At 36.2% G+C, this 21,944-nt stretch overlaps 1 protein-coding gene across 1 annotated transcript in view; it reads left to right on the forward strand.

Annotated features, from left to right (window-relative positions):
- Positions 1–21,944, forward strand: part of CSMD1 (CUB and Sushi multiple domains 1) — a 2,075,474-nt gene that overhangs the window by 1,803,739 nt on the left and 249,791 nt on the right. Inside the window, exons 45-49 of the mRNA XM_089679519.1 lie at positions 3,213–3,293; positions 7,892–8,005; positions 13,949–14,137; positions 14,620–14,766; positions 17,784–17,972. Coding sequence (XP_089535645.1) covers positions 3,213–3,293; positions 7,892–8,005; positions 13,949–14,137; positions 14,620–14,766; positions 17,784–17,972 — 720 coding nt within the window. The remainder of the gene's footprint in view (positions 1–3,212; positions 3,294–7,891; positions 8,006–13,948; positions 14,138–14,619; positions 14,767–17,783; positions 17,973–21,944) is intronic.

A 21,944-nucleotide genomic window follows, 5' to 3' on the forward strand; every position in this document is an offset into this window, starting at 1 on the left:
ACCTGGGGTGCCTTGAGGTGTCTTCTGGGGTGCCTTGGCATAATGTCTAAATGTTTCACAAAACTTGTATACAGGCCAGAGGGTGGAAGAAGCCTGACTTTTAGTTACACAAAGCAACAGGTTTTCATTGTGCGCCGTTACGATATTCTAGCCACCGGAGTTCTGAAAACTAATTACATTATCAATTGATAAGGAGGATGTCAGTTGCCAACACATCATCTTTGTTTGACCCTCCCCTGCCCTTCTCCAACAGTGCTGGCATCACATTAGCTCAGTGATGGAGAAAAACTGAGAGAAACACTGTAATACTAGTCAGAACCAGTGTGTGAACATGTATTTGATTTGGAAGAATAAATCACCTCTAGCATTGGGTGTCCATGTGTGGATGTTGCTTTATATAAAACTATTATAATAGTTTTTTACATTTTAGAATGGGGTGCCTCAAGACTGTCCATAATTTTAAAGGGTGCATCGGGACTGTCCATAATTTTGAAGGGTGCCTTGGAACTGTCCATAATTTTAGAGGGTGCCTTGCAATTGTCTATAATTTTAAAGGGTGCCTTCACTGAAATAGGTTGAGAAACACTGTTCTGAACAATTACCATCAGTTAGCTGTATTAGATGATAGAGTAATACTATCCTTAAGTTTTCGACAGTATTGACCTTACCTGTGGGAGGTGCTGCCTCATTTTGGTATTGGGCCTATTTTTCAACTTGGATTCAACTTTTCTATGCTGTGTGGCACAGGTTGGTGTCAATTAACAATGCTCCCATTTTTATATGCCTCTAGAGACAGTAGGCAGGGGTGCCACCTGTTGTCCCTCCTTTTTAATCTTGCAAAGGAACTGAAGGCAATGGTGGTATAAGTATCTACTGATATAGTTGGTTTCTAACATTCCCCCTAAAGAAGCTTGTTCTCTATGTTGATGATACTTTTTTTTTCTCTGAGACCCCAGCCTTAATTATTGAATCTAATTAAGATTATCAATAAATGTGGCTCCCTTTTCAGGGTTGGAAATAAATTGAGACAAATCTACTTTAATACCCTTAAACCCTATTAAGTCATAGTTGCCTCATATTGCAGCTCCACTAAAAAAAGTTGACACATTTTGATACCTTGGTATCAACCTCTTGTCCTGATTAAAAGAGTACCTCACTATAAATCTGCTACCATTGATTTCTAAAATCAATTTGAAATGCAAGATTTGGTGCCGCTTTCTGTGTTTAGCTGCATTAACCTGGTTAAAATTTATTTGACTCCCACAGATCCTTTATTTTTGGCAAATTGCACCAATATGGATAACAAAACACTGGCACATATCCTTGACTCCCTGATCCTTGAACTGGTTTGAAAACCAGGTCCCTCTAGGATTAGGCTGGAGACACTGCAAAGACCCTGAATGAAGGAGGCCTTGCACTCCCTAATTTGTACTTCTTTTAATTGGCACAATAGTCCAACTCCTTTTAGTCATCTTAACACTCCAGTAGTGGATCCCAGATATATTATAACAGGACAGATCCTAGGCCCGACATCACTGATATCACAGTTAGGGTCCAGACAGTTGAGCAACTTTAATTCCTTACATAGTTTACTGATGCTACAACAAGTTTGAGATTAATTTAAATCCATGTTACAATATGGAGGTTATTCTGTGTATACCACTCTATGGGACAATAGGGCTGTCCCTGAAATAGTCAAATTATGTACAGTTGAACAGTGGAAAAAACAGGGCATAACATGTGTTTATCAAGTATTTAAGAAGAAACTGTTAAAGTTGTTTCAACAACTGCTGGAGGAATTTAGTCTTTCTAGGGTTTGCTTCTACCAGTATCTCCAATTTCAGCACGCAATCCAACCCTACATAAACAAGACCAAATTATACTTTATAGACTAACAGTATTTAATACTGTGTCTAAAGCATCATTTAAAAGGGGAATATCTGTAATGTTTATTTGAGTTTACTTAATTACCATTTACACTTAGTACCTGCAGGTCTGAGTGGGAACAGGATGTGGGTACAATATCTATTGAACAGTGGGAGTTTGTTCTACAAATGGTTCCCTCTGCTTCTCTTTCCAGTTCTAGAAGATATACTATACATAGGACATATCAGACAGCCAAAAGGCTACATAAATATGGCAGTAGGGTCTATCATTTCTGCTCCAGATGTCTGTGAAATACTAGGGATCTGATGCATATAATGTGGCACTGCCCCAAATTGTTTAAATACTGGGAAGATATTGTGGATCTAATATCCTGGTGTTTATTATTTCTGGCTAGCTTTGGCTATGATATGGCTATCATCTTCCCCTCCCATGGTTGCTCATTGGATCAGAAAAATTAACCTACCAAAAATAGGGTTGCTCGAAGAAATTTGAAAAATTGTGGGGAGCCTGCTTGGCTATTCATAGCATGGCACCAGTGCAGATAGTACGGAATAGATATACATTGCTTAAGGGCTACTTTAGTTCCTTTAAGTTACCCCAAATATTATGCATGCTCAATATGCGATGCCAACTGGTGGCTACTTTTTGTACGTTTTTCTTCTTCATCTGGTATTTTCCCTTATCGTACTTCTTTTCCTTGCCTTCTTCCTTTTTCTTTTCTTCTTACTTCTCTCCCTCATTACCCTGTTTCCTTTTTGAGGTATATATATTAAGTCACTCAGTACTAAAACATGATTGTTGAAGTATTGGATATGTTGTGTAACTGTAACTGATATGTTGTAAGAATACACTCAGCTTTGTGACATTTGACATATCTTATCCTCTTTGTTGTGTAACTTTCTTGTACTGTGTAAAATTCTTTAATAAATGTTATCTGATTTAAAAAAAACCCTCAATATTCACAAAATACTAAAGTCAAATAGAATGTGCAGTTTGCAACTCCAGTTGCAAGGGAATTTTCTCCAGAGCTTAGAAAATGATGTAAAGCCTCACTTTACAAAGAATACACTATTACATGCAAGGAAAATTAAAAAAAACTGAATTTTCTTGCACATGATTGGCTGATGGACATCAGCAGATCTCCCTCCCCCTTAAAATTCCAGAGCTAATTCCCTTGCTTGTAAAGTGCACAGTCTATTTGCCTTTAGTAAACCAACTCCACTGTATACCTTATGTATACAAGAAAATTTCATATTTAACAATAACATAAAATACACCATAATTCCATTTCATTTTAACATATGGGTATATGCTTATCTTTGCAGCATATGCACTTAAGAAATGCCAACCACCAGTACCTGTGCCAGATGCTGACTTCATTTCTGACAGCGATGACTTTGAAATAGGTATCATGAATTATATTGTAATTGTTTTTATACATACATTTATACATATGTTTATATATATATATATATGCAATTTAAAAATGTGTGGGAAAAATAGAGATCTCTGCAGTCCCTGCACATATTTATCTATTGTGTTAAGTGCTCCAGGAGAAAAAATCCATTTGGAGCTCTTGCACCCCATACATGCATTGCAAGATTCTTTGCTGGTATTGCAATGAAGAATTCATGGGAGGCAATTAGTGCCTTGACTTTGAAAATCTGAGTCTGTCATCTGCATATTCATCCGATGAGCCTTGTGTGATTCTAAGGCATTGAAATGCATCTAAATCCAAGACCAAAAATGTAATATATTGCAGCTTACCAGTCCTTAGATGTGGTGGCTGCATTAGTTTCTGTTTAGGCAGTCCAGAGATTATTCATTTTTTTTTCTTTCATTTAAACAGTGGGTTACCCCTACTGAGCTATTGTGTTCTGAAGGCCAGGAGACTTCAACTGAAACTTTTGGCTTTAGCCGGTAGCACTGACTGAACAGAAGAGACTGGTTGTACACAAGTCAATCAGTAGATTGACATCTGTGCAACCATAAATGAATTGAAAATTTCCTTACTGAACTGGTCAAATTTTGATCCATGTATGGCTGGCTTTAGTCTGCTAATAAGAAAATTTCTGTCACAATGTACAAAGCCATCCACAACATTTCCCCCAGCTACATCACCAACCTCATCTGCAAATACAACCCAAATTATCCTCTCCACTCTTCCCAAGACATCTTGCTCTATAACTTCCTTCTTACCACCTCCAACACTTGCCTCCAGGACTTTTTCAGAACCTCCCCTGTCCTCTGGAACTCCCTACCCCCATTATGTCCAGTTAGCTCCTACCCTGTCTATATATAGGTGATCCTTGAAACTCATTTATTGAGAGAAGACTACCCCATCTCCACCTAAGAACTTTACTTACATCACCTTTATCAAATCGTCCCCTGCAGCTATTACCTTTTGTACCCCCCCCTTTAGATTTTAAGTTCCATGAGCAGGGCCCTCCTATTCCTACTGTATTGAACTATATTGTACTTGTAACTATCTTCCTTTATGCTGTAAAGTTCTGCACAAACTGTTGGTGCTATTTGAATGCTATATAATAATAATAATAATAATAATAATCATCGTCATCATAATAGTAATAATAATATTTCCACATATTCATATTGAACAACAATGCAAAAATATTATTAATCCTCACATACTGTAAGGTGCAAATGTAAAAAATGTGTAACAATACTGAATAGTAAAGAAGATAAGTACACTTTGTAAGAAACTACATAGTTGTGAGTGTTTTGAGAAGCCATATAAACATTTGGGGCTGGTTCACAAGTGTGTAAATAAAAAAGACAGGTAAACACTTAAATGGAAGCACTTGTATTTACCTGCATTTTTTAAACTCGTACAGTGTTTAGCTGCTTTTTTTCACAACAAATACAATAAAATCATTATTAGAAGACACAAACACAACATAACTTACACAATTCCTACTAAATCTAAAAGATAAAGATGTATTGAGTTAATAAATAAAGCTGTGTATGTGAATGAGGCCTTGGGGCTTATTCACATAAGTGCTATGGCCTATACAGTGTGAACCAGTTTTTTATATTTTTTAAAGTAACTGGAGCTGTGTTCGGGGAGTCTATGTTACGCTATGGTGATGCAGCAACTGTATGTACACAGTCACAGGTCCTAATTTCACAGACATGTGGATGCATGTGTTCAGCCCCAAACACAGACAGTGTGCATTTGGGGCCAAAAAACTGCACCTACACACCCGTCAAATTAGGATCTGCAGCTGTGTTTCGTACAACTGCTGCATCCCCTTAGATTAACAGGTGAATCCAGCCACACAAACAATCTGCTCATTCACACTACATGCATAAGAGAACCCATGTGAATAAGCTGTTTTTTATTAGTTTTTATATTTTTAAAATATTTTACATTTCTTAATGTTTTTTTTTTACATTTTTCACAGGTTTTTTTGGAGGGAGGGGGCAGTGGATGGTGTCAGTGGCACAGTGGATGGTGTCAGTAGTTTTCTATTTATATTGTTTTATTTTTTGTTTTTATTTTTTTTTACAATTTTGTATTATTTGTTGCAATTTTTTAATGTTTCCATTTTTTTTCCACTATGTTTTTTTGGGGAGGGAGCAGTGGAGGGTTTAGTAGGGCAATTTTCAGTGTCAGTAGAGCAGTGGACAGTGTCAGTGGTTTTTTATTTTTATTACTTTATCTTTTATTATTTTTTACAATGTAATTTTTCTTTTTTTTAAATATAATTTATTTATTTATTTTTTAATTTTTTATAAACTACCCTGTTGAGGGCTTGGTCAGATATTAAGGGTCTAAACAGAAACTTGAATTGTTACTTTTGAGATAGAGAAAGGGACTGAAGACATTCAACATCCCCCAGTCCCTTTCTCTGTAGCCTCAGCTGCTCTGCAAGTGAATGAACAGGAGACAGCGACTGAAGTATAGTAAACACATTTGTATGGATCACTCATTCAGTTAATTTAGACAAGGATAGTGTTAGTAAATAAAATACTTACCGACCCCTTTCCCCGCTCTCCATCCTGACACATCCCCCACAACAGCTGGTGGAAAAGGTGGAGAGGGAAGTCGACAGTGCTGCGGGGAGCCCAGGGGGGGCCAGGGGAGCACACCGCAGGTCTGGGCAGCAGGGGGAATCTGACAGGGGTAGTTGGCGCAGCGGAGGGCATCTACAAAAAATGATCTCCTTGTATGGCCTTCCATGAAGCAGCTGAAAGGAGAAGCGGCTTTCAGCTGCTGCACAGGGAGCCATGCGGGGAGATCAATACTTGTAATTGCTCCCCCCACCACACCAATCACCCCCGACTGTCAGATTTCACCTGCTGTGGTGCAGTGTGGAAAACTGCAAAAGTGTTGCAAATTTCTGCATCACTCTGCACTGCAGGGCACAGCTATGGGGAAGTGTGAACAGAGCACAAAGAAAAGCATTGTTTTCTGTGTTCCTTTGCAGAAAGCTGTGTTTTTCTTATGCAGAAAAACACAGCTCTCTGCTATAGTGTGAATATACTCTTAATAACCATATAAGACATAAAAATACCTATTAACACCTGCGCTCAGTGACTGCAATTATTAACTAAATACCTAAAAAAAAGTGCTCCTGTGTTTAGCAGTGAGCCACACCACATATTGGGTGAGTTTTTGCATACAGTGGTGGCTCACTGATGAACACGGGAGCACTTTTTGAAGGACACTTTATAACTAACAGCATTTGGTTTTCACAGTTTGCATGGTGCACTTTTTGAACTGTATTGAACAAGATAAAGGTTAGTTGCAAGCAGCAATTGAAGAATGTTATTAATTGGTTGACACTTTTATTTAAAGTGCCATTACATGGGATATTATATATTTAATAATTCAGTATTTTGCACAATTGTTGGTTGTCGTTTTAAAGCGCTGCGATTAAGGACAAAATTTCATATAAAACATATACCCATAAATCAATAGCCAATGTAAACAATGACAGAGAAAGACAGAAGGATACATAGTTACAGAAGCTGAACAGCAACAGTGTTGGTTCCACGTCTGTAACATGTAGCCAGCCTGCCCAGCACTTTTTTTGAGAGAGAAATGGGTGTCACTTCATGTCCCTGTGGCAGCCTTGTCCCAACAGGAAGTGAGGGGGGGACCTCCTGAATTGGGGCACAGGCAGCAATAAAAACCTAATGAGGTTCTATCCATTTTGCACTCTGTCCAAACTAAAATAAAAGTTTTGGCTGAAGTTGAGCTTTGTGTTAAAAATGGGTTTACCTATAAGAATATTTCTAAATCCCCCTTTACCTGTACCCCTTCTCCTTAGGACCTAAAAGGTAGTCCTTGCTTCCCACAACTTCAAAAGAGAAGAACGTTCATGTCGTTGTATGTTTTCCAGAACAAATTTTGATCAAAAAACGTTATTTTACAGAGAACAAATTTGACTGGCATTTGATACCTGTGATATAACTAGAACAAGTTTTATCCTGTCACTATTATTTGATGTTTCTGTCATTGGATTTACATTGCAAAATATAATGTAAAATGTTAGCTCTGTTAGTACAGTTAGATCATTTGTGTGTAAATTCTATAGATTGCTGAAACTTTTGCTGTTTTCCTTATGCTGTCTAAAACAGCCAATTGTTTCAGAATGAATTAATTTGCTTAGAATTGCAAAATGTGAAGATACTGTTTTTATTTCTTCCCCTTGCATGTGAAGAGCAAGGTTTGTCTTTGGAGCCAGGTATAGGTCTTAACATCTTGCTAAATGACACATTATGCTTATTACTTAGGAGAAAATGTATCTTATCGATACTGTACCTTAAGCTAATTAAGCATGAATGTTCTCATTGCACTATAGTAATTTTATTGATATTTAATTCAGGTTTCTGCCTCATTTTCTATAGTTCTGTTCAATGTGTGCTACATAATCTTCTGTATTCTCTAAATGTGTACTTCTTATTCAGATAACAGTATTCTGACGGTTGACGGTTTTGTGAATATATGTTTCAATATATAACCCTTCCTTTACAGGGGATTTTGTAAAATACAAGTGCCATCCTGGGTTTACCTTAGTAGGAAATGATATAATAACCTGTAAATTGATTATCCAGCTGCAGTTTGAGGGTTCCTTACCTACCTGTGAAGGTAAGTTAATTATTTTTCAAATGTGAAACGAAATGAAATTAATATGCAAAGTTATTCCATTCCGCTGGATTATTCAATGCATGTAATTTGCATTATTACTGATTTTCAAAATTAATGATTCTCCTGTGGCATCTTTGACTGATACATTTACATTATTTACAGATTTCTTCATTTATCTGTCAGTCACTATAAATATAACATGTAAAGTAAAATATGTATTTTTTAACAATAGAGCCAGCTGCAAAATTAATTCTTGAAAGTACATTTTGAGTCTATGTAATAAGATAAGACACATATGAGGAAGTTTGTTTAAAGCACAGTAATCAATAATAACCAATCAGATTTCCGTTTACTGGAGTCATAACAAAAATAATATGCTCTTGGATGTGGGAACACATAATAAGTGGTAGCAGCAGCACATAAAAAAATGATAGATTAGGTGGGTAGATAGGGCGTTTTTCACATATCTTATAACCAAAAGGAGTAATTACTATTGAGTAACATTGTTTCCTGCATTTTGTACACAGCATTGGCACTTATTAAATATGTATTACATAATATGGATATTACATAAAAGAAGCTGTTAAAAATGTTAGGAACCACTAAGGTGAAGTTCATATCCCCAGTCATAAAACAGCAATGTTTTTTAAGCACAATTAGTAGTAATACAATTATTTTTACAGACAACTATCCAGACCTAATCATTTGTTACACTATATTTGCACATTTATCTCAGAGAGTAGAATCATATCAATAATAATTGTAAGGAATACTTACGAAAAATTTTAAAAAGGCTTATATAGTCATCTACCTATAGTTATTAAACCATTATACAGCTTTATTGATTGATCATATAAAATACCCAGAGTCTAAGAAAAAAAACTTTAGAATAAAACAAACATGTTAAAGTGGTTGTAAAGGATAAAAGATTTTTTAAATCATGCATGAAGGTAAAAAATCTTATTTGTGCTGCAGCACCCCCCCCCCCAATACTTACTTGAGCCCCATCATGATTCAGCTATGTGCAAAAGAGCCTCGGCTCTCCAGTGATTATCCCTCCTCACTTGCTGAGACAGCAGCTGGAACAATTGGCTTCTACTGCTATCAATCACAGCCAATGAGGAGAGAGAGGGGGTGGGGCCGAGCTGCACTCTGTGTCTGAATGGACACTCAGAGTAACAGCTCAGGAGCAAGCCTGCTTGGGTGCCCCCTAGGCAAGCTGCTTGCTCTGGGGGCACTCTGCAGGAGGGAGGGGCCAGGAGTGCCAGCAGGGGACACGAGAAGAGGAGGACTGGGGCTGTTCTGTACAAAACCACTGCACTGCAGGTAAGCATAGCATGTTTATTATTTTTTAAAAATGCCTTTAATATCACTTTAATAATTCATGCAGCCCCAAGAACATGCATTAATGTATAAAAAAATCTTATGGTAAATACTGTATACAGTATATCTCTCATATATATATAAAGTAACAGGAAGCCATGCTGAGAACCATGCATTTTGATTAATTGTCACTATATCCGAAGAATCTTTACATAAAAGGATTATATATTATGTGCAAATCTGATACGTATATGAGATATTGTTAGAACTTAACTTGAAGAAGATTGACCCTTTCACTGCATTCACTTTTAAACTCAGGTGACCAGAATATTTTTTGCAATTTTTCCCTTGTTTTTTATTTTTTGCTTTCAGCTTTTAGAGTTTGTTAACAACCCTCCAAATGTTGTGCAAATGTTCATCAAAACAACATTTTGGCTATAAATACTATACACTTAAATCATTAGGACACAAAAGACACAGCCACAACATAATATACACAATTTCTACAAATTTTCTACTACTAACTAAAAGATTAAACTGTATAGATTTACTTTTTAAACTGCTGTCTACAACTTATTATACCCATTCACCAGGTGGTTTTCAGAGAAGATACTTTAAGAGTAAGGGTAGGTAGATGTATCACTGCTGTTTATTCTTGGACAGAAAAACTTTGCTATTTCCACTCTTACGGTAAAGCTTTTTTAACAGTTCCGCCAGAATGGATTAAAAATAGTCATGAAAGGAGTAAAAGCAACTCGGGTTTCCTTCTGTTCTGGTTGCATGAATAGGGATTTGGCTATTTAATTATGTCTATTAAGAAGAAGGGTCAAAGTGGGGATTGGTTGATCCCTCAATTCAGCAACAATTGTGTGACCAAATGCTTAGGTATTTGGTCATATGGGTGGTAAAAGAGAGAGCTTATTCTCTAGTAAAGTAAGACACTTAGGCCATTCTATTACACATTATGTAACCATCTCAAGGCTGTTAACATTCAACTGCTATAACAATCTAGAAGAAAATAAAAATAATTGTTCAATGGAGTCCCAGGCAGCAACAGAAAGTTTTCTGAATTTTGCCCTTGCCTTTAATGGAGTCCCAAGCAGCAACAGAAAGCTAACACTCATCATATTCCCTCTTGAGAATTATTTTCCTTATTTCCAGTTCTGCTGGAAGATGTCCCCAGCAGTGTCATAGACAGCAAAAAAAACTGATAAAGGTTTTATCCCTTTTCTATTCTTAACAAACTAAAAATAATTTTTTTTTGGGCTGGATGTCCTCTTTAAAGTGAAGCCAAGACTTCAGCAAAAATATCTTTGCTAGGTTTTCAGTAGAATGAGGAAAGTTAGGAGTCTGTCAGATTTTCATTAATGTAGGTATTCCCTTTGAGGAGCAAACTAACTTTTCTGCACACTAACTTTTTTGTGCAATGACAGTACCTGAGAGTACCACTAAGCCTTCTGTACTCTACCAAAGACAAACAATTCTCTCCAGGTGTTGGGCTTCATTATTTGAATATGAGCTTTAAAAAATCTTGTATTTAATATATTATATTCAATGATAAATGTTTCAAGGTTGTCAATGAATATTATAGTAAAAAAATAAAATAGCTATACTATTCTACTGTTATTAATAAAAAAAAAGCTTTGCTCATCTTCTCACATCTATATAGCGATCTCATTGAAGGTTCTGGCAATACACTTACTTTAGATTTTATGTTAAAAAGGAGGAAAAGCACTTGTGTAATAAATGTTAATGGCCTAGCTCTGATCACTGCACACATGATATATTTAATGCTGAATATGTAGTTTGTAAATAATTTAGTACTGTCTGCATATGAAATCTCTTCTGTTTTATTTTTAGCTTCTTCTTGATAGTAACAATAATTATGTTTTTGTCATTGATCATTCAGTTAAGGGACAAGGTAAAGTTTATTGTCTGCAGCTTGGCGAAAAGGTCTATAATTACACTGCCAGCAGTAAGAATCCATTGTTAAATTTGGAAACATTCCTAGAATCTGTTATGCTGAATAACATATCTGTTTTTACTACCTTTTACTTTTGAAATACAAGTTGGTCATAAAGAGACAGTAGATTGGAAGACAAGAGTGGTTTTCACAGAGCCATGTTTTATTATGACATGATAGATATCAGTAAATTCTTTACAAATAAAGTCATAGAAAGCATTTAGAGAATTGAAAAGTTTTGACTTTAGATATTATTACTGAAAATAGTGAGTAGTATTTGGTAAGCAAACATCTTTATTATACTGTATTAGAAATGTAGAAGACATAATATTGGAAAAATAACCCTAGCAAAGTTACAAAAGGTAAAACTGGCCGCATAAGGAAGTTATATATACATCTGTGTCTGGGATTTCTAATTATAAAGATTGTGATATTTGCAGGTGCATGGTAGTTTTAGTCCTCTGATTGTAGAAGAGCTATAGCTTTGAACCAGTATGGGGTGTGTCGAACCAACACAGAGAGACCACTGCTTTCACAAGGATTCCACTCTACAAATGCTGGCAGAAGACTTACTTTACTACTCAGGCTGTAGTTGCTTTAGAAAAACACAAACTATTAAACACCTTTATGTTTTGATACACCTAGAATGTGATTAGCTGATTTAAAGCAAAGGTTCAGTTGGGCTTTAACCTTTTTGCTGCTGCAAGTCCAACCATTATGGCTGTACATAATCATCTCAAGCTATGAGGTTACCTTGAGGTCCACCTGTCACCTGTACTATGCATTCATATAAGGGTCTTACCAGCCCTCTTGTGATAGCAATAAGGTTAATCAAAATAGAGAAAAAAAATAAAGTTTAATAAATTAAAATAAAAATAAAATGTTTTAGAAGCCCCTGCCCCCACATATATGCATATAGAGAAGGAAAGAAAGAAGTGTGTTTGTAGGGTGCACATATGAAAAAGACCATTGCACCAAACATATTAGGTATTGCCATGCATGCTTGAGAGAAATATATCTAGGGTCATCATTCACTGTTAAGTCTAAATTGATCAGCTGTAAAGGTTTTTAAAGTATTTTATTTGGACAATTATAATTATGGGTACTGCAGTTTTTCATGGGCACATGCAATTTTAAGTCTTGACATATTTGGTATCTGCTTACTGAATATAATCTTATTGTTTATATTTTGCCAAAATATTAGACATTATATCGGGTTTGTTTGCACTAAAGTGAATGTGAGTCAATGTTTTACTATAAATATATAAATTTGACAAACAGGCATACATATTTGGAAAATAACTCAATGAGTTGGTGGAGAGACTTTTGATTGACAGCATTTACTTTTGATTGACAGCACTTGACTATTGGACTGAATAGCAGCTATGGATCTGCTACTCCCATGCACTATAAATCAAAATTGAAGTAGACTTGATGGGAAATAGTCACTCAGTTCCCTATCAGGTTCCACCTATCCCTAGTTTAAAACTCCTCGGTCATGCACCTGTCAGAGTGAGAGGCACAGTGGCTGGGGAGGGAAGATGGGAATACACTGAGATAGGAGTGTCCAGTATGGACAGGTACATGAATTGGGTGCAAGCACAGACACTTTTGCTGTTGCACCCTGACAAAAAACTAAAGGGTGTTTACAAAACCTTTTATGAATTCCCTCAATACTGTTCTGAGAGTTTTCCTAATTTTAACATGTCTACAAAAAATGTAAAAAAGAAGATGGCTCCACCAAACAGTATTCATGTTGCTAGTTTAAATTAAACAATACAAAGATGCTTTACTTAATATTAGAAATGAATATGACCTTGCCTGTTCTACCAAAGTTTTGTTGCGCTAAAACATTTACTGTACAAATATCCCATTGATAATCATATATTCTAAAATAAACAGTGTTAAAATGTGGAAGGAATGCAGGAGGTCATCTTCATTACCTAGATAAAAGTAGCTAGAAGGGACGGACTGACAACTTATGGGGCCCCCGGGCAATAGGGTATCATGATGCCCCTGTGTCCTTGCCCAAACTCAAAAAAGCCTATAAAAAAGGTACCAGGGGCATCTCATGGGGCCCCCTACTGACCCCGGGCCCTCGGGCAGTGCCGAAGTTTCCAAATGGTCAGTCCACCCCTGGTAGCTAGTGCACCTGAACAATGCTACAGATGTTTTATAGTTGAGATGAGGTAGAAAAAGATTTAAATCACTTTACCCTAGGTAAAAAGTTTTAGTGTTAGGGTTCTTTCTGTGGTTTGTCAAATTTCCATATAAAAACACAATAACAATCAGTTGAATCTCTCATGCTACAGAAACAAACAAATATGACTAAATTGTATTTATAAGACTGAATCAATCTCTAAGACAGCCAATGCTAAAAATGCTGATGTGTTGATCAATAGCTCTTTTTGGGTCATTTAATAAGGAACTGCAAAGAGCAATGGTTAGTTACATGCAATAACTCATTATAAAAATTTCGGTATGCTATGATTGTAAATAAAAAAGGGTTCCTATTAGTGCAATTAATGTTATTTTACTGCCCTTTAACTTACTGAATAAGCCTGTCTGTGTCTTTAGTCAAAATTAGACATTTCTTTTTACTATGTAGACCAGCCTTATCAAAATGTATAACTTCTGCTTGGATCTATCTCTTGCAGCACAATGTCCTGCAAATGAAATGCGGCAAGACTCATCTGGGGTTATCCTCAGTCCTGGATATCCCGAAAATTATCCTAATTCTCAGACATGTTCCTGGAGCATTAGGGTTGAACCTGGTTACACTATATCATTTTTTGTGGATATGTTTCAAAGTGAAAAACAGTTTGATGAACTTGAGGTATTCGATGGTAAGAAATATTAGCAATTATAAAACACACACACACTATTGGTAAGCCGTAATTATTGCTGACTGAAGAGCTGTTGTCAACTAAATGCATGCTTAGTATACTGAACACAACATAATTTAATGTTACATTTTGGTTACTGGGAAGATGATTACATTAAATAGATTGTAGCTATAGATACCCAGATATTTTTTAAAGTGTTAATTACATATATCATGTAATCTTTCAAGTATGATGTAAACTTCTTTTTTATATTGAATTAAATGTTATCATAATACACATAAAATATTATATAATTTTATACCAAGGCAAGAAAATCATGGCATAAATCACAACATAGCAGTCACTATTATTTTAAGCCATAGTAATAATATTGTAAATTTCCAGCACAGATGAATGAAATGTACTTTTCTTTAGAAAAGCCTGGGAGAGCAGAAAGAAGCAAATTTGCTCAAGTGATTTTCTTATTGTATTCTTTTTTAAAGGGCCGTCTGGACAAAGCCCTCTTACTGTGGCTTTAAGTGGCAATTTAACAGGGCAACAAAATTTTACAAGCAAAAGCAACACTGTTTTTCTTCGCTGGTCAACGGATCATGCTACAAATAAAAGAGGTTTCAAGATACGATATTCAGGTTTGTAACTGTATGGAAGTTATTTTATCATCTGTGAACTCAGATATTTCAATAGTATTTTTAACTGGTTTTGTAAATGTACTCTATTTTACATAGAGGTATTTCTTGACTAGACTTGACTCTAGGTTTCTTGTGACTTGAAATAGTTTGCTTGGACCAAGCTGGTCCAAATTAACTATTTGCTTCACCAACAGATGTGCCCACTGGGAATGCTGTATAATCTGTATGTAACATCAGTTACAGTAGTTACAGCAGACAGTGCTATGTACTAGCAGCAGTGCAGATACTTCCCATCCCATTCCCAGAAGAAAATTGAGTCTGACTGAGCTGTAACTTCATCAATCCACCTCTCCACCTCAGCCAGTCAGAGCAACCCTTGCATTCATTGATGAAATTCTATGCTTCCTTTCAGCAGGGCCCGATTTTGTTCAGGGAGCAGGACATGAATTCTCCATCCTGCTCCTGGAGCACAGCACTGTTTACTATATGTAGCTGATGCTACATACAGTTAATGTAATGCTTCTCAGCAGGCACATCTGTAAGTGAAGCAAAGAGTTTGTTTATACCAGCTTGGTGCATACAACCTATTTAAAATCACAAGAAACCTGGATTTAGGCTTTAATTTGCATTTAAAGCTCACCTGTATCCAGACTATGAACAATACATTATTTATATATTCTTAACACATATAAATAGTAGGGATGAGCTAATGGTTTGGACCAAAGTTTAGGCTGAACTTTGACTGTTTGAGTCAATGGATAAACACCAAAACCAAAATGAATTGCTGAGCATTATATATAGAAGCAGAGTTTCTGCTTCGTCTATATATGACACCTTTCTACTGTCAATGGTTACTAAGGAAGCAGTGGGCACTGGAACCCCCTGTGTCTCTAGCAACTGCTGCCATCACTGGTACATTAGCTTACATGGCTGGGAATCGCCAAACAAATAAAAAAAGGGGCAGGAAAAGCAGTGACATCACTGCCCACATATAGTCAATGGCCATATTTTGGTAATGACATTGACCAAATATGGATATGGTCATATTTGCTCTATGATGTCACTACGATGGGCCATACCATTGGGATTAAACATGTGTGCCGGGTCCATTGGGTTTTTAATTTCACTGAGTTGGCAAGTGATGGACATTTTATTTCTATGTTACTTTTTTGGAATTGAATAGGGGACTGGGTACCCTTTAATAATTTACGTGAGGGTGGTGATATCTAGCCACTCTCTTATTTTTAAAGGGGCTTCCATATTCAGATAAGCCTCCTACCCACAGTCTGCCACAATGATTGGGCCAGGGTCATGGGAAGAGGCCCTTGTCCTTATCAATTGGGGACAAGGTGCTTTGTCAGGGGAATTGCCCCTGACAAGACATCCCCTATGTTGAGGGTATATGGCCTGCTATGGTTCAGGATGGGGGCTGCACCCCCCTTTTTATCAAACCTTTTTTTTCAGGTACCCCCTTAAAATCCATGCCAGACTCAAAGGGTTTTTTATGCATTTTGGAGAGGACTCTACTGCTACTACTACTACTACTACTACTTTTTATTTCATTCTTTTTGTAGAATGTGCTACAGGAAAAGGGTTATTTACAAAGAAAAAAGTGATGCCAATTAATATGCCAGCAGGACCTCCAATGTTTTTTTTAACAACCCTGTGCCTACTTGCCTGGAAAATGGCCATTTTGGAAGATTGGGCTCACTTTGATTTCAGCAGGGTTCAGGCTCAGCATCCAAACTTTTTTTGACATTTGCCAAAACCTGCTTGAACCGAACCCAAGGAAGTTCGACTCATCCCTATTAAAGGGATTTAAAGCAATCTATCCCTGACATAACTGCTTGTCATGTAAAGTAACCCTCTCTCAAAGATCCTCATAGATCACAATAAACACACTGCAGCCGGGTTTTAGGCAGTTTCTAGCAGTTTAGAAACACCTACTGCATGCTTGCCTTAAAAATCTGACAGGCTGCCAAGATTCTGGCACAAAGGAAAGTAATAGAAAATCTGAACTTTGTAGATTCATTTCTCTATAATGTCATTAGCTACAGCTGTGACTGAGGGCTTGTTTTAAAATCCTTTTAATGCTTGTTCAAAATATATAAATGCTTCAGGGTCCATAGTCTGGGCATGAGCTCACATTAATCAAACCTTTCTTTTAAGTTTTTGGTATTGTAGAGGTGGGTCAGCAGTCCTATATGCATTTTGCTGATTTCTATGTCTCTTTTCACTAGGACTAAAGGTGAGGAAAAATTCAACATTTTCAGATGTTGACACAAATGTTGTGATGAAAACGAGAAAATGTATCCCATTCTGTCTGAAAACAGAAACTAAATGGAAATCTCCCTAATGAGAAATAGTAGCTAAACAAAAACCTGAAATGGGTTTTAAACTTTCCCTAATCTATCTAAAATTAAAAAATAAGCTTGAGATTTTTTATTTTTGCCACACCTAAATGGCGAATAGTATTGGCACTTCTTTCTTGTGCATGCTAATAACTACTGCTATGTTGTTGTCAATTATTTTAAAAATCCCAAGAAATAATTTTTCTTATATAATAACTTATATGAGCTCAAGCATTTATGGCTTTTTTTATTTTTGCCACACCTAAATGGCGAATAGTATTGGCACTTCTTTCTTGTGCATGCTAATAACTACTGCTATGTTATTGTCAATTATTTTAAAAATCCCAAGAAATAATTTTTCTTACATAATAACTTATATGAGCTCAAGCATTTATGGCTTTGGCTTGACAATCTTATTATGGGTGAAACTGTGTAGGGTTTTTAGGGATAGGATTTGGTGCTATGAGGAGCTATTTAAAATAACCAGGCTGCAGCATCAAACATAAAAAGATGCTGTGAATTTTTGCCTTTGGAACAATGCAAAAAAAAAAAAAAATCAGGCATGTGAGTATGTTAAGTCTTTTGGCTTCTTTGTGTCCACAACAACAGAAAGTATTGTAAGTTCTTTATGGTTTAATTTACTTATTTTTGTATTTTGTTTTACAGCCACCTACTGTAGTTTGCACACTGTAATAAATAATGGAGGGATTTTGAACAAGACTGGCATTGAACTTGGTTCAAAAGTTTACTACTACTGTAAGGCTGGATATCAAATGGTTGGGAACAGTAACACAACTTGCATACGAAGACGAAATGGAATGTATGAATGGGCTTCGCCAGCACCAATTTGTAAAGGTATGTCATGTGTAGAGATATTTTTTTGTCTAGCAAGTAGTAATGGAAGACATACATATAAAGAGAGAAAATATTGAATTATTTTCTCTCAGCTGTACTCCTTCCACACAGGGAGGCAGTAATGGACTCTTGCACCAGCCACTGTGTAGCTATTTAGGCTGCCAGCCCATGACTCAGGATTTCCTGTGACATCTGGATTGCTATACATTCACTTACAACCCATAAAACATGGAATTATATGCATTTTTTCCTGCATCCAGTCTTGATATGAAGAAATACAGTTGCTGGGATCCAAACATGACATTCTTGGAGAGTTTCACTGGGATCATGCCATACCAATGAACATGGCTTGTGGGCAGTAGGAATATTAACCATTACAGCTATTATGTCAATAAGTCTGGAAGTGAGTTTGGTGAGGTGAAAAAGTGCAAAGTCTTTTTTAGTATTTAGAGAAAAAGAAGGTCATAACTATTTAAGTATGAGGCTAAAGTCATACCTTGGAAACAATGAGCAGGGAGGTTGATGGTCTTTAGGAAGAACATTGCAATGCATTTAAGTTTATACAATATGTTAGCTGCTGACAGGTTTTAAGTAGCCAACAAATAAGGAAATGCTGTGTTTACAGAAAAAAAAAAAAAGATACTAACTCTAATTAGGCCTAAGAATGAATGGGCTACCTTTAGCCTAAAACAACCTAGTAGTTAAGCTTCCACACCGCATTTTGTCATTTTGTAGATGATGTGAGGCTATGATTTATGTAAAGAGTAAGTCACAATTCTTATAGTATTTATGGCTGACTGCACACTTAGGCTAAGAATTGTTTATGCCTTTTTTGCATTTAATGACAAAAAAAAACTGCATACAGCTATTAAAGTGTGTGGGTGTTTAAACACAAAACAACACAGTGTAAATATATAAAAGTGAATATGAAGTTAGTGCAGGGGTTGCTTTAAAGCTTAATGAAATGTCTGTTTGTCCATCAAGAAGTGGGCAGTTTAACCACTTGCCCTCCAGAAGATTTACCCCTTCATGACCAGGCCATTTTTTGCTATATGGCGCTGTACTACTTTAACTGACAATTGAGTTGCAACACTGTACACAAATTAAATTTATATCATTCTTTCACACAAATAGATATTTATTTTGGTGGTATTTGATCATCACTGTTTTTTTTGTGCTATACATGAAAAAAGATTGGAAATAAAAAAAACCTATATTTTTTACTTTTTGCTATAAAACATACCCCATGCAAAAATAAAAATAAACTTTCTAAACTTTGCAGAGATAGAAAGCAGCACTTTCCCACTAACAGGAGAGAGATCTGTGTTGTTAACACTCAGATCTTTCCCCTGTCAGCTGCTCCGCTGATCACTGAGTCCCAGCAATGAATCACTGGCCAAGACAACTTTGGGAGCCAGTGACAGAGCAGGTAGGGTGGTGCATGCACCCTCTACCCAGAAATGCAAACTCATGGATATAAACTTCATTTTGTGCAGAGTGGCCTCCCTGTAGCAGTAAAACTGCTATAGGGTGGCCTGGAAGTGGTTATATGACAAAAGAATCATTATGCTCTTCATGAGTTGCACCCCTTACATAGAGATGGAAATCAGATATTGCCTTTCTTTAACTCTTTTATCGCCCATCTAAAAAATGTAGGTTGCGAAATCTCCCCCAAAAGTGAGAAAAAAAGTGATCATAAACATTTTTACATTCATTATGACTGTGTGAAATGCAAAGCTAATACAATATGTTTAGGTACATTGGCTATTGTGTGTGCATTTGTTTTTGTAGAGGTATGTATAAATATAGTGCTATGCATATTGACCTTTTCATGGTTGTGCCTTCTGAAGGTATCCATTTGATGCTGTTCAATATGCATCAATAATTTCTTAAAGATTAAAAACCTCTTCACGTTTTCCTTCATGTGGAAGATTAAGGCTTTTTTCCTACTAATTTAAGTGAATAACTATATAATTGGTCCCATGAGCCTAAACCTAGAAATTGACTTAAGTGTTTTTCTAGTAATATGTAGCATTATATGTAATAATATAAATTAATTATAATATTATTTTATTGTTGTAAAACATGTAGACTTTAATGTTGAACAAAAAAAAAAAAATCCTAATTGTTTAGCCAGATTTATTCAGCTGGAGAAAAGTTTCTAAATCTTGAGGTTATATAGGATTTCTTAAGTAAGAACATAACAGAAAATAAAAGGGTTGGTTAAAATCATTTCAAAATGTGTCATAACTAAAATATATTATAAACAGTAGAATATTTAAAGCCTATATGTAGGGCTCATGTTGATAGGCATAGGGCTTGTGTGGATGGCATCAGTTTGACATCAGTTTTAGACACTCCTGAGATCATTGATAATTAATTGACAGGTGTATTGAAGCTGTCCTTTACCTCCTTCTGACCTGAATTTGACCTTTTTAAAACTTGTTTTGCATTTCCATAGACTTTTGTGGAAATACAAATCTACTTGAAGTGAACAAAAACCTGACACAGATTCTTGCATTGTAAAGCAGTACCAATGTAGTCTAATGCTGTAATGGATACTATTTCTGTGGAAATTCATATATTACTCTGGTTTTCTTTCAATTCTTCTCTTTCTTTTTATTTGACCCTATTCCCTTCCAAACACCAACCATAACAATGGCAACGTGACACTAAGAATCACACAACTGTAGATCTCTATGCAGTTACCACTTACCCACTGCCCTATAGCAGAAATACCGCTACAGGGAGGCAGGGCTGCGCAAAGTCACGTGTGCATAGGGGCATGCCCTACCCATGCTGCCATTGGCAGCTACAGATGTCAATTACTGGGTCCCGGTCCGAGATTCCCAGCTGGCACCCGGCGATCACCGAGTAACCCTGACAGGGGAGAGACCTGTGTGCAAACAACACAGGTCTCTATCCTGCCAGTAAAGACATGCTGCTTTGTATTTCTCTGCACAGCATGTATCCCTAGTAAAACAGCACACAGTTAACCTTTCGATTGCCCTAGATGTTAACCCCTTCCTGCCCAGTGTCATTAGTACAGTGTCGGCACTGATCACTTTATTGGTGTCACTGGGGATTTCAGTGACAGCTAGTCAGTTCCCCCCAGTGTCAGAATGCCCACCACAGTCCCGCTATAAGTCGCTGATCGCCTCCATTACTAGTATAAAAAAAATAATTCCAGTGTGTGTGTGTGTATATATATATATATATATATATATATATACCGCCATTTGTAGATGTTATGAATTTCACGTAAACCAATTAATTTACTTTTTTTTAGCAACGACATGTAGCAGAATACATTTTGGCCTAAATTTATGAAGAAATTAGATTTTTTTAATTTTTTTACTGGATATATTTTATAGAAAATTGTCAGTCTTTTTTTGTTTATAGCACAAAAAATAAAAATGCACAGGCAATCAAATACCACCAAAGAAAGCTCTATTTGTGGGAAAAAAGGACATAAATGTCATTTGGATGCAGCGTTGCATAACCGTGCAATTGTCAGTTAAAATAATGCAGTGCTGTATTGAAAAAAATGGCCTGGTCAGGAAGGGGGGTAAATTCTCTGGAGGGCAAGTGGTTAATGGACAGCTTGTGCACAGTTTCCTTTTTTACTCTTGCTTTTTATTAGTCTCCTTTATTTTTATACAATAACAATACATGACAACAAGAGAAAATTATTTTGTCCAGAAGCCATACAAGCCTAGCTAAAAGATGACCATATGCATTTAATGGTGTATACTTGTATAACAAAAGAGTTGATAAGCAATACTATAGTGCTTATCCCTGCATTCACATAGAGTTCAACTTGCTGAACTGGAATTTTGTTAGAGATGGTAGACTGTTTTACAATGGCATTTTGTTTATTTGCAAATGTTATTGTAATGAAAGAAAAACTAATAGTTTCAATGAATTTGTGAGTTATTGTAAATGGTAATGATTTTATTATTTGCTGCCCTT

The sequence above is a fragment of the Staurois parvus genome, unplaced genomic scaffold, assembly GCF_062004578.1.
Source record: "Staurois parvus isolate SC_StPar_1 unplaced genomic scaffold, SC_StPar_1.0 ptg000226l, whole genome shotgun sequence".
Classification (NCBI taxonomy): Eukaryota; Metazoa; Chordata; class Amphibia; order Anura; family Ranidae; genus Staurois; species Staurois parvus.